General features: G+C 39.4%; 1 protein-coding gene across 1 annotated transcript in view; it reads right to left on the bottom strand.

The window, feature by feature from the left end:
- Positions 1-3,069: 3,069 nt before the first annotated feature.
- LOC150085779 (dCTP pyrophosphatase 1-like) overlaps positions 3,070-12,955 on the bottom strand; it is an 81,182-nt gene continuing 71,296 nt past the window's right edge. The window contains exon 4 of the mRNA XM_090373482.1: positions 3,070-3,306. Coding sequence (XP_090229608.1) covers positions 3,116-3,306 — 191 coding nt within the window. The 3' untranslated portion in view covers positions 3,070-3,115. The remainder of the gene's footprint in view (positions 3,307-12,955) is intronic.

The following is a 12,955-nucleotide window of genomic DNA, read 5'->3' as shown; positions in this document are numbered from 1 at the left end:
CCCTTAGCCATAATTATGAAAGCTTCCTTGGACTCAGAGGAGGTCCCTATGGAGTGGAGATGTGCAAATGAGTCCCCAATTCAAAAAGGGGAGATCAAAGGATGACACAGATAATTGCAGACCTGTTCCAGGGAAAATAATGAAGTCACTGGTTAAGGAAGCAATGCAGAATCATCTAGACAAGACTGCAGTTATAGTTCAGACACAGCATGAGTTTGCTAATGGGAAGTCTGTCTGACAAATCTGATTGGATACTATGGTGTGGTCACAAAGGAGCTGGATGCAAAGAATATTGATATCATATACTTGAATTTTAGGAAAGTTTTTGATACTGTGGCACATGGAAGACTACTGTACAAATTGGAGCAGTATGGCATTAATGGCAAGTTGCTACAATGGATAAAAGGATGGTTGAGTGGAAGAAGACAGAGTAGTTATCAATGGACACTGCTCTTCATGGACTAATGTTATTAGTGGAGTCCCCCAGGGTTCAGTATTGGACCCATTGTTATTTTCAGTATTTATCAATGATGTTAATGAAGGTATATCAGGGTTAATATCCAAGTTTGCGGACGATAAAGGTTGGCAGGGTTGTTAATGACAGTACGCTACTGCAACAGGATCCAGAGCAGATAGGCTGAGAGGTGGCAACTGAAGTTTAACATTGACAAATGAAAAGTACTGCATATGGGTGGCTATTGTTGTTTGGTTTTTAGGAGCATTAGCAACTAAGGCCATATTGCTCCGGGATATGCAGTGGTCATTCCCTGACCTTTCCGCGTTCTCCGTATTTGGTGGTGACGGGCTCTAACCCCGGTCTAATCAAGAAGCGTATGGCATATGGGTGGCAGTAACTCCAGAGTAACGTATCAACTGGGTGGTACTACACTCAGGGTAGTGGAGAATGAAAAGGACCTGGGGATAATTGTGCAGGCAGATATGAAGTTTTCTGAGCAGTGCAGACGATCTGCAAGAGTAGCTCATGGTGTCGTGTCAATGATATACAGGAATTTTTCTTGCAGGGATAAGGTGATTATCCCCTTGTATAAGGTCACACCTTGAGTACTATATACAGGTCTGGAGGCCTCATTTTAGGAAAGACGTAGAGCTGCTGGAACAAGTACAGAGAAGGGCAACGAGATTGGTGAGTGGAACAAAGGGTTGGTGTTACCGAGAAAGGCTTAAGTTCTGCAAATTGCAGCTTCTGGAGACTAGGCACCTACGAGGTGTATGAGGCCTTGCATGGATTGAGCAAGCTCAATGCTAATGGGATTCTTTCCCTTGCTCAGATTATTCACCTGAGGGGACTTAAATTCAAATTGAGGAAAGACAATTGCAGAATAGATGTGTAGAAATTCGCCTTTAGCCAGCGGGTAGTTGATGGTTGGAACCAACTTCGATCTGTTGTTGTGGAGGTAAGCAACTTAATTAAGTTCAAACAGAACTAGACAAACATTTGGGGGGAATGGATAGGTGAAATGGGAAGGGGTTTTTTTCTTTTTTTTTTTTTTTTTGGCTGATGCTATATAAGCTTGCTTTCTTGCATCATGTCTCTACTAATGCTAATACATATGAGGATTATCTTAAAAGTAATGTACAAAAGCAGTTAATTTAAAATTAATTTATTTTATAACATAATTTACATTAAAAACTTCAACATAGTCTCCTTATGGCTGCTTCATTTGGTAAATTTTTGAATACCACTTAACTGTATGCTGAAGTTAAAATGGTTGATGTTTGGTCAAGCCTGCACTCAATGCTTCTAAAGACAAATCTCTGTACATGCAATGGTTCCGTTAGCTAGAGGAATAAAACATAATAGCAAGGGCTCGTATCAAGACTTTGGGGGAGGGGGAGATGAGGTAGCGCTTCCTACTTACAATCAGTGAAAACAAGCTGTGATACGTGGCCTTGCGTTCTCATGCAAATACACCAGTTTCCAACGTCTGCCTGCTTCTGACAAATTTTTCTGGCATAATTTCCCATGAAGACTTGTTGCCTAGTAGTGGTAATAATTGCCCTTATAATCATAGGCCATGAAGCTCATTTGTTTCACCTTTGGTTGTTGATGTTTAAAGAAGTGTGGCAAATATGAATACTTCCAGTGATCTGATTGTGACTTCAGTTCAGGTTCAAAGATGAGTGTCCAACTCAGCAATACCAAAAATGCATTTCAAAAGCTCTTCACCTTCTTGTCAGTAACATGCAAGTAATTTTGTTGCAATTTCTTTATGCTTTGCTCATCTGACAGCAAATACAGGATCCATCAGGCAGTGAACTTTCATTATTGTAACATCTCAGTTAAAATTCAGTGAACAGATGATTTTGGTATTCTAGATTTATTGGATATTTCTTCACATGTCATACATATCTCTTCCTCCAAAGAAGTGGTAATAATGATTACCAACATATAATCTGTACATGCTTTTGGTTTACCTGAGCGTTGCTTGTTCATCACTGGTCTGACCTGGGCAAAACCTCCGATACCAATGAGAAATCGTGCTATGATCTACTGTTGACACACCACACAGTTCCCACAATAATTCATAGATTTGTGTTTATGAATTATTGTGGCCAAGTAGTTTCAATTTTGATAAAAGATTTTTAATCTGAAACTGTAATATGACATTAATTAATATACCATCCATTTTTAAAAGCCTCTACACAAACACTCAATGCAGGAATTGTTTCAAGCACACTAATGTTGAAGTTAAACTTGAAATCATTATCCTGATAAACATCAGTTACACAGGCATATAGTGTGAGGAGCACATGTACAGTGTGACACTACTTTTGGGATAACCCTACAGTGCAAATGGATAATCAAACTTCTACTGCACATGATGAAATAAAGTAATATATTTCACAATCCTAGTAACTCTATGTATAGACTTTTACTGCACCCAGACTAATTTTGAGAGTATTTTCAATATTTCAATAAAAACAAAATTTATTCTTTATATTTTTTGACATTTTATTAGTTTCTGCAGCTTTTTTATTATTTTTTATAATAAGTTTATTGATTATCATGAGGACCAAATTATTAAAATAAGTTTATAAAATGCTACCTTTAAATGGCAAAATACATTAGTTACTTGAGAACATTTTTCATATATTAATGATATTCTGTGTATTTTTTCCTCAACCCACAAACTTTACTGGCAGGATACTTTTCCTTATTCAAAGCAATCTTATCCAGTGCTGCTGAAGAAAGATCTATGTGACATTTTTCTGCTAGTCGCACTAGATATATCAAAACATCACTGAGTTCTTCAGCCAGTCTTTTCTTGTCCTCTTCTGACCAGTCTGTAAAGATATAAATATTTTTAAAATATACTGCTCAGCAAAATTAACAGAAAATGCTTTTCATGAATATTTTATTATTACCAGTGTCACCAAAGGTGAATGTTTGATATAATAGACATCCTGGCATGCAAATTCCGAGTATCCAATAGAAATTGATCTACCCCATCAGAGCCCCATTATGCAAATTATTTGTGCCCATAAAAACACAGGTTGCGACTGCATCACTTCATTCCCGTTTTTTGCCTTGCTCAGTGGGATAGCCACATCTCCAGCACTCAGGATGACAAATCACTATTTAGATGATTCTTTCAGATTGCAGGCCATTGAATGACTTGAAGCCGGGCAGGAGGTGATGGCACATTGGCTTAATGTGTCACACACTATCATCTCGGCACTATGAAAGTAGTTTCAGGAGACAGGAACCATTATAAGAAGAGCTGGCCAAGGTCACCTGAGGGCTACATCAACCAGCACAGACTGCTATCTGGCTCTAATGGCAATATAAAACTGTGTTAAGAAGGCTCCATTCAAGTGGACTCTACACAAGGAAGCCAGTGATCTGTATCCCAACCCCAAACCATCACAGAGCTCATCAAAATGGGTGCCATGAACATAACTTGGAGCTGTGACAAATGGGGTACAGTTCTGTTCTTTGATAACCCCAGGGGCTCATATCTGGTGAGTATGGGCTTGGCAAACCCAGGGTCCTGAGCTGGACATCATTCTTCTTTTTCTCTCTCTCTCTCTCAGGGTAATTCAGGATTCTTTTTTTACTGGTGCAGCATAAGCCTCAGGCTTCCTTGTACCATATGGCTAATAATAATAATAATAATAACAAGTCCTGATTTAGCCTACAGATTCTAAATGTTACAATGGAGACAGTTTTCTCGTGTGGGGCAGAATAATGATCAACAGCCACACTCCTCAGATATCCAAACAACTGCTATAGTCAGCATGATCACAACTTAATTCCAATTGAACATGTGTCGGATGCCTTTGAGCATCGCTTTGCATGCTAGCAGCCAACATCCCATCACTTAGTGAGCTAAGATCTGTGTTGGTGGAAGAATGGGATTTGTTGCCATTCTTCCACCCGAATTTTATAGACATCCTTATATCGAGCATAGTTCACCAATGTCAGGCCTATTTAGCCGTTGGAGGGATCACAGGCCATACTGATGTCATGTGACCACATATTCGAGCACCTTGCATCGATTTCTGTAATGGGATCTTTTTGGTAATTCTTATACAACCCCTATAAAACATGGTGTAATTAGTGCAAGCTGCATGAATTACACCATGTTTTCCATGTGTTCCGTTCATTTTGTTGAGCAGTGCATAATAAGAAAAGGAATTCTTTATTAAAGATATATGACTATTCAAATATCAGGGAATATTATGCTCGGCATACCATGGTGTCGGTTAAACTGCAGGTCAAATCATCCTCCTCTAAAAATGTGAAATATTGTGCAGTGCAGTTCAGTTCAGTTCACATAATTCCAGTTTAAATGGCATCTAGTGTCAAAATTCACTTTTTTAAAATTATTTCTTGTGAATTTACAAAGAAATATATTATTTTCCTTGGTTACAACAAGCTAAGACATCAAAGGCACATTCAGGTCCTCTGACTTCATAAACTGAGTGGTATTATTAAATTGGTAGTAAAATTAAAGCTGCAGTCCTGGTGAATTCATTCGTTTGTTGGGAAATTCCCCTGGAAAAGACAGGGGAGTCCAACAGCTAGTCTGGTATGGGCATTAAAGAGTAGAGGAGATGGAGAATTTATTGTTCTGTTACTATATTAAAAGTTATTCACAAAACTTTAACTTAAGATCATATAGTCAACCCTCCCAAATTTGGCAGTTCATTATCTGGTACTGCCCATTTTCCAGCAGTTTAGGAAAATCAGACAATCCACCAAGAATTAGTAAATTTAATCCTTGGTTGCATATTGCATCAATATATTACACATGTAGCAGTGCATGTCCATAGGCTGATTTATATGTTTCTCTGGCTGATAAACCCAAAATAACTCATTGGAAAAACTGCTCCCTTCACCTGAGTTTTACAAAACTATTCAAGAAAACCTTTAGGAATCCCCGTCTCAGAGCAGAATTCGAACCAAAACCTCTCCAAACAATTGGCAAGTGGTGAAATTTGCATTCAATATAACAGACTAATCGCCTCCACATCATTTCGTTTCTGTCAAAGTTATTATAATTAGCTATATGGTGCAAGGAAGCCTGGGGCATATGCTGCACCAGCCAAAAAAAAAATAAATAAATTCCGAGTTACCCTGCGAGAGAGAGAGAGAGAGAGAGAGAGAGAGAGAGAGAGAGAGAGAGTCAAAAGTAGAAGGGAATTACCAAGAAAGAGAATAATGATATTCTGCTTAGGACCCTAGTTGTGCCAGGCCCATACTCACCAGATGTGAGCCCCTGGGGTTACCTATATATATATCACTGGCAGAACTCACAAATGTACTAGCAGCCTACCTACACTATTTAGAAAATTTCATTTACTGTATTAGTTACTCCCAAGTCCTATTCATTATCAATTATCTTGAGAATGTAGTGCCAATGCAGTGTCAAGGTACATCTGTATGCATAGACATTATCTTTAAATTTTATATGGGTATGATACTACCTGCATTTACAAATAATAGAAGCTGTTTCTAAATTTACAATAAATTTGAAAAGTGACAGAAAGGTGCAACCTTTGAACAAGGTTCTAAACAAAATGGACTTACATAAGCCAAAACTGAAATTAAAACAAAAAAAAGAGAGAAATTAATTTAATGGTGTTTTTTTAAATTTTTTTTCTGTCGGTTTATGATATTACAGTCAGTCCTCATATAGCACGATAGTTGTGTTCCTAGAAACCCAACAATATAAACAACATGCCCTATGGTAAAAATAGGGTTATGTGCCGACCACCCAAGATTGAATACACATTTGTAACTAAAACATTACCAAACACAATAAATTATCGTAATAAAATACGTAAGTATTTTATTACGACTATTACGTAATGAAATATTGCTAACGCTTTTGCTTCTATTGTAAGCAAAGTTGTTTTTTGTTTGATTTTCTATCCAAACAGATGACAGCCGTTCCATCTCTTCCAATTCTTTGTCTTAATCTAATGGATTTTAATAACACTAAGTTGTTCCTGCTATGAAAGTTGTTATTTTCTCTGCATTCTTCCTAATTCTCGGCGTTGCCTCATTTAGGCCTGTAGCACGTGCAATATCACATGGTCTTTCATTTCGCTCAAAGCGTTTCACAATTTCATATTTTTTCTTTATCGACAGAGGGGGACTGGCCATAAGCCTTACCGGGAAACCCCGGTGGGCCGGAGGCCAGTGTGATTTTGGCCATAAACGCTAGTATGAGGCCACTACAAATTTTGCCGGGTAAGAATTTTTGACCCAGTCCGCCTCTGTTTATTGATATTGCTTTTCTTTTTCTCTCTCAATCTGTAGTGTCTTCACCAGGACGCTTCCTTTTCACACCTTTTAAGTATTTTACTCGTTTTTAGGGAATAAAGCACAAATACAAAATGAGGAGGCATGCTTGATACACATAAACAAAGCTGTGCACGTGCGTAGCAACTGAATAAACAACACCGTAAAGGCAGGGACACTATGAACACTTCACTAGCTCACATTTTACTTAAGCACATTTCTGGGGGTTACTACCATAAAACAATAAAAACAATTTTCAGTTGCGTTCCTGCTAGTGGAATATGTTATAAACTTGGTAGTAAACTCGATCTAATTGCATTTGCGATAATACCGATAGATGGAATTGTGTGGCTTTTTACATTATTATGGTGAAATGTGTTTCCCCTTCACTGATATAAAAAACAAATACATTTTCAGAATCTTCATTCCTATCGTGTTGCATTCAATTGGGGTGATTCCACGTTCGACTGCCATTTCTTGTAAACACAAAGGCAAATCGTGCATAAGCGAATTCGGTTCATGTTATATACGATATCGTTCCCCTCTTTATAAATCGTGTATGATTGAATTCGTGTAGTGTAAATATATGTTATACAAGGACTGACTGTATTTTTAAAAATAATCTCACTCTAATGTTCAGCTAAGTCAAAAAAAAAAAAAAAAAGACTAATATTTAAAACCATCTCTGTACATGTTTTACAAACTTCCAAATTCTTGGAAAAAAATGACTCCAAGTCTTTGCATATTATCTGGGTACTCATTCAAGAAAGAAATAATGTGACGGTATCATTTAAAGGTATAGAAAAATTATTTATCATTTGCAGCTAGAAGGTGGTAGAGCAAGAGTTTTTACAGCTACTGCTGTTTGTCCACTGGAATTAATCTGAACAAAGATGCAGTCAAAGAAACTTAAGTTACTTTGTTAAATGTTTTACTACTTTGAAGAAATCATTGGGCAGCATGGCTATTTGACTGGATAACATATAACAACAGCAACAAACTGATGTTTCTTTTTTCTTTTTTTGTAAATGTATTAGAGAACCTTGACCTTTTTACATATATATTATACACTATTATTATTATTGCTCTTATATTATTTCTTCCTGATTGGGGGTTCCACCTCGCACCAGGTATTGCTACCAAGTACACAGGGTGGTGGTTGTTATGTCTGGTGTTACTGTTGCGCGAGGAACTCTCTGACTATCCTACAGGTGTTCAGGATTGTGGGTTTCTGGAGTTCCTTGTAGGTGTTTGCTGGGAGACCTATTGCTGCTAGGCTGTTATGTAGGGTCTTTGGCACCATACCTGTGGTTGACACGATGATTTGGATGGTCGTTACTTGTTGCATATGCAACATCTCTTTGATCCCCTGTCTTAGGTTTGTTTACTTCCTGATTTTTCCCCCATGGGTTTTCTGCAGGTTGCCAGTGTTGGGTACTGCTATGTCAATCAGATAGGTAGCCTTTTCCTTCTTGTCCATAAGGGTTATGTCCGGTATGTTGTGCGGAATTATCCTATCCGTTTTTATGGCACGGTCCCAATACAGCTTGTGGGTTGGGATCTCTAGTACTGACAGGGATTCTTATTATTATTATTAGCTATATGGTGCAAGGAAGCCTGAGGCTTATGCTGCATCAGCCAAAAAAAAATTCCCAAGTTACCCAAAGAGAGAGAGAGAGAGAAGAGGTAGATGACTTATCAACCAGTACAATAGAACCACTTTGCTTACTGGAGGCTTGAAGCAGTGAAACCCATATTTAATCTCCAGAACAAAGCTCTGGCAACCCCATCTCTTCCATCATGCAGTACAATTCGATGTATTTTGAGGTAGTAGTGGCATGTGATGCAAGAAAGCAAGTGTATGAGCTTATGCAGCATCATCAGCCAAAAAAAAAAAAAAAAAAAAAAACACACCATTCCCTCCAAATGCCTGTCCAGTTGCTCCTTAAATTTATTTAACCTATCAACTTCCACGACAGATGGAAGTTTGTTCCAGCAATTAACCACCCGCTGGCTAAAGGCAAATTTCCACACATCTATCCTACATCTGTCTTTTCTTAATTTGAATTTATGTCCCCTTAGGTTTGTAATCTAAACAAGTGGAAGGATCCCATCAGAATTCAGTGTGCTCAACCCATTCAAGGCGTTATACACCTCAATCAGATCGCCAAGCAGGTGCCTAGTCTCCAGCCACTGCAATTTGCAGAACTTAAACCTCTCGTAGAAAACACTAGATACCGAAAAAATAAATATAGCGTTATAACTGTTTTGGGATATAATTTAAGGATTTAATTTTGTTTTGAAATTTTATTGAATTAAATCGTAATTATGACTCAGACCAGAGCAGCAAAGCAAAAGGCTCAAGCTAATGGGAGTGCTGTGGTTCAGGGGAGAACTGAGGGGGGCAGTTGCCCTCTGAATCACAGTCTTTTAAAATGCACTGTTTGCTTGATGTTTGCGGAGCAGTCGGGTACGGGACATGATACTGCCAAGGGGGATGTCTTTGTGTGTGCACGATGTAAGGAGAGCAAGGAAATCAGGCGACAACTCAGCATTGTTATGGGCCTTTATGAGAGCTTGAAGGACAGGGTGGATGCCCTCGAAGGAAATAAATTGAGGGGCCCATCAAGCTCTCAGCCGCCCACATCAACGCCAGAGCTTGCACTTGGTCATCAGGCAACGCAGAGGCAGCCCCCTAGGCAGAATGCGCTGGTCCCACAGGAACTAGTAGTTGTTGGTGACTCTATTGTCAGGGAAACAGGAAACATGCTTTGTAAAAAGGATAGGTGGAATAGGACCAGGGTATGTCTGCCAGGGGCAAAGGTTGATGACGTTGTAGAGCGGATATCATCTTTTAAGGGCACAAAAGGTGATATAGTTGTACACGTTGGCACTAATGATATTAAGAGTAGGAGACCGGCGGAATTACTTAGCAAGTACAGGTCACTGTTGAAAAAAAGCCGTGAATTAGGGTTGAATTTGAAAGTGTCTGCAATTCTGCCCAGACACGATAGGAGGGAGTATATGATGAGAGCCTTGTCGATCAATTCGGCCCTGGAGGGATTGTGCAAGGCTCAAGGGGTAGAATTTTTTTCAGCCTGGACTGTACTTGTTAACAGGAGAGATTGCTTCTACAGGGATGGGATACACTTAAATAGAAAGGGTGCAAGAATTTTTGCTGATGCTGTCGAGGCAGAGTTAGGTGGGTCGGAAAACTGATAGTTGGGGGGGATACAAGGACTAATAGATTAACAGTAGCCACTGGCAGAGGTGGAAGTGATTCTGGCACTGCTTCTATTGAAATGAGCAGAAGCCTGAAAAACAAGATGCAGGATATTTCAGAGACTGCTGGGAGTCATTGCGGTACAAGTAAACACATGGGTTGTGTTAGGGTAGCCAAGAATAGAAACAGGTGCATGTATACCTACGTGTACACCAATGCTAGGAGTTTGGTAAATAAATTTGATGAATTTGAGGTATTGCTCAAAACATCAAAGGCAGATATTGTTGGGATATCAGAGACGTGGTGTCACAAAGATATAAGGAATGCGGAACTGGAATTTGGGGAATACAATGTGTATAGAAAGGATAGACAGGACAGGAGGGGAGGAGGGGTTATGCTATTAGTTAAGAAACACATAAAGTCCAAGGAAGTGAAGCCAGTCGACATCGATGGACAGCGCAGTGTCGAGTCAGTTTGGTGTGACATAAGCATAGGGAAATCAAAATTGAGAGTAGGAGTGTGCTATAGGCCTAATGACTCTGATGAGTATAATAAGATATTGTACAGGGAAATAGAGTGGGCCAGTAAATCAGAGAGTCTTATAATGGGGGATTTTAATTTCCCAGATATTGACTGGAATTTGTGGGTTGGTCACTCGCACAGTAGCAAGGCTTTTGTGGATTTATTGGATGATTGTTTTCTACATCAGCATGTTTATGAAGCAACAAGAGGGAGCAATACTCTTGATCTGATTATCAGTAGTGATTCTTCATGCATTAAGAATCTGCAGATAAATGAACCACTAGGTGGCAGTGATCACAGTGTGTTGAAGTGGGATTTACTCAAGGAGGTAACAACCATCAGAGGTAAAGGGAAGGGTTTTTGTTTTCGTAAAGGCGACTATGATGGTCTGAGACAGTATTTAAATTCTATACAGTGGGACCAACTGATGATGTTACCAACAGCAAACTCAAAATGGGAAGCATTCAAGGAACTAATCTTGGAGGCTACCAGGCTTTACATACCAACTAAGAAATATTGTTCAAGGTTTAGGCCTAAATGGTTGTCAGATGAACTAATGAGACATGTGGCAGAGAAGAAAAATGCATGGGATACATACAAATTAATGGGTGAGATGGAAGCCTATGATAGATATAAGTTGGTCTGTAACCAAGTCACAAAGGAGATTAGGCAGGCAAAGGCAGACTACGAAAAATCCTTGGCAAAGGATGCAAAGAAAAACAGAAAAGAGTTCTTTACCTATTTAAACTCAAGAAGGAAAGGGATGAATCAGATTGGTCCACTGGATATTGATGGTTCAACAGTTGAGGATCCTGCTCAGATGGCTAACAATCTAAACGAGTATTTTGCATCTACATTCACGCATGAGGAGTTATTCAGGAAGGAGAATGATATAGGTAAAGTAAACATTGGCAGTGAGCTGGATGATTTTGTAATAACTGAGAGGAAAGTGGAGGAGAGATTGTTGAGGATAAACATAAAAAAGGCACCTGGGGTGGATGGGATCTATCCAGTTATATTAAAGGAGGCAGCAAAGGAAGTAAGCAAACCCCTAGCCATAATTATGAGAGCTTCTTTGGACTCAGGGGAGGTACCCATAGACTGGAGATGCGCAAATGTAACCCCAATTCACAAAGGAGGATCAAAGGCTGACACAAGTAATTATAGACCTGTTGGTTTAACTTCTCTTCCGGGTAAATTAATGGAGGCACTGGTTAAAGAAGCACTGCAGGATCATCTAGACAAGAATTCAGTTATAGCTCAGACGCAGCATGGTTTTGTTAAGGGCAGGTCTTGCCTGACCAATTTGATTGGATACTATGATGTAGTCACAAAAGAACTGGATGCAGGGAATAACTTTGATATTATATATTTGGATCTTAGAAAGGCTTTTGATACTGTTGCACATGGAAGACTGCTGCACAAATTGGAGCAGTGTGGCATTGGAGGCAAATTGCTGCTATTGATAAGGGGATGGTTGAGTGGCAGAAGACAGAGAGTGGTAATCAATGGACACTGCTCAACGTGGACTAATGTTATTAGTGGAGTTCCTCAGGGTTCAGTGTTGGGTCCGTTGTTGTTTTCGGTGTTTATGAATGATACTGATGGTGGGATATCAAGTTTAATGTCCAAGTTTGCAGATGATACAAAGGTTGGCAGGGTTGTTAAGGACACCACTGACGCTATGCTGCTGCAACAGGATCTTGAAAGGTTGAACAGATGGGCTGAGAGGTGGCAAATGAAGTTTAACATTGACAAATGTAAAGTACTACATATGGGAAACAGTAACCCAAGAGCAACGTATCAACTCTGCGGTACTACACTGACAGTGGTGGAGAATGAAAAGGACCTGGGGGTAATTGTGCAGGCAGATATGAAGTTTTCTGAGCAGTGCAGACGAGCTGCAAGAGTAGCTCATGGTGTCTTGTCAATGATATACAGGAATTTTTCTAGCAGGGATAAGGAGGTGATTATTCCCTTGTATAAGGCAATGGTTAGGCCACATCTTGAGTACTGTATACAGGTCTGGAGGCCTCATTTCAAGAAGGATGTAGAGCTGCTGGAACGGGTACAGAGAAGGGCAACAAGATTAATGAATGGAACAAAGGGTTGCTCTTACGAAGAAAGCATTAGCATTAGCATTAGCATTAGCAGAGGCATATGATGCAAGAAAGCAAGCTTATTCAGCATCAGCCAAAAAAAAAAAAAAAAAAACCCACTCCCATTTCACCCCTCCGTTCGTTCGAAATACCTGTCCAGTTGAGCTTTAAATTTGTTTAGGCTATCAACTTCAACAACCAGTGATGGAAGTCGGTTCCACCAACCAACCACCCGCTGGCCAAAGGCAAATTTCCGCACATCTATCCGACATCCGTCCTTCCTCAATTTGAATTTATGCCCTCTGAGGTGATTATTCTGAGAAAGATGAAGAATCCCAT

Source organism: Mastigoproctus giganteus, chromosome 5 (genome assembly GCF_048544385.1).
Source record: "Mastigoproctus giganteus isolate SK-2022 chromosome 5, ASM4854438v1, whole genome shotgun sequence".
Lineage (NCBI taxonomy): Eukaryota > Metazoa > Arthropoda > Arachnida > Uropygi > Thelyphonidae > Mastigoproctus > Mastigoproctus giganteus.
This window is presented reverse-complemented; position numbering and strand designations above follow the sequence as displayed.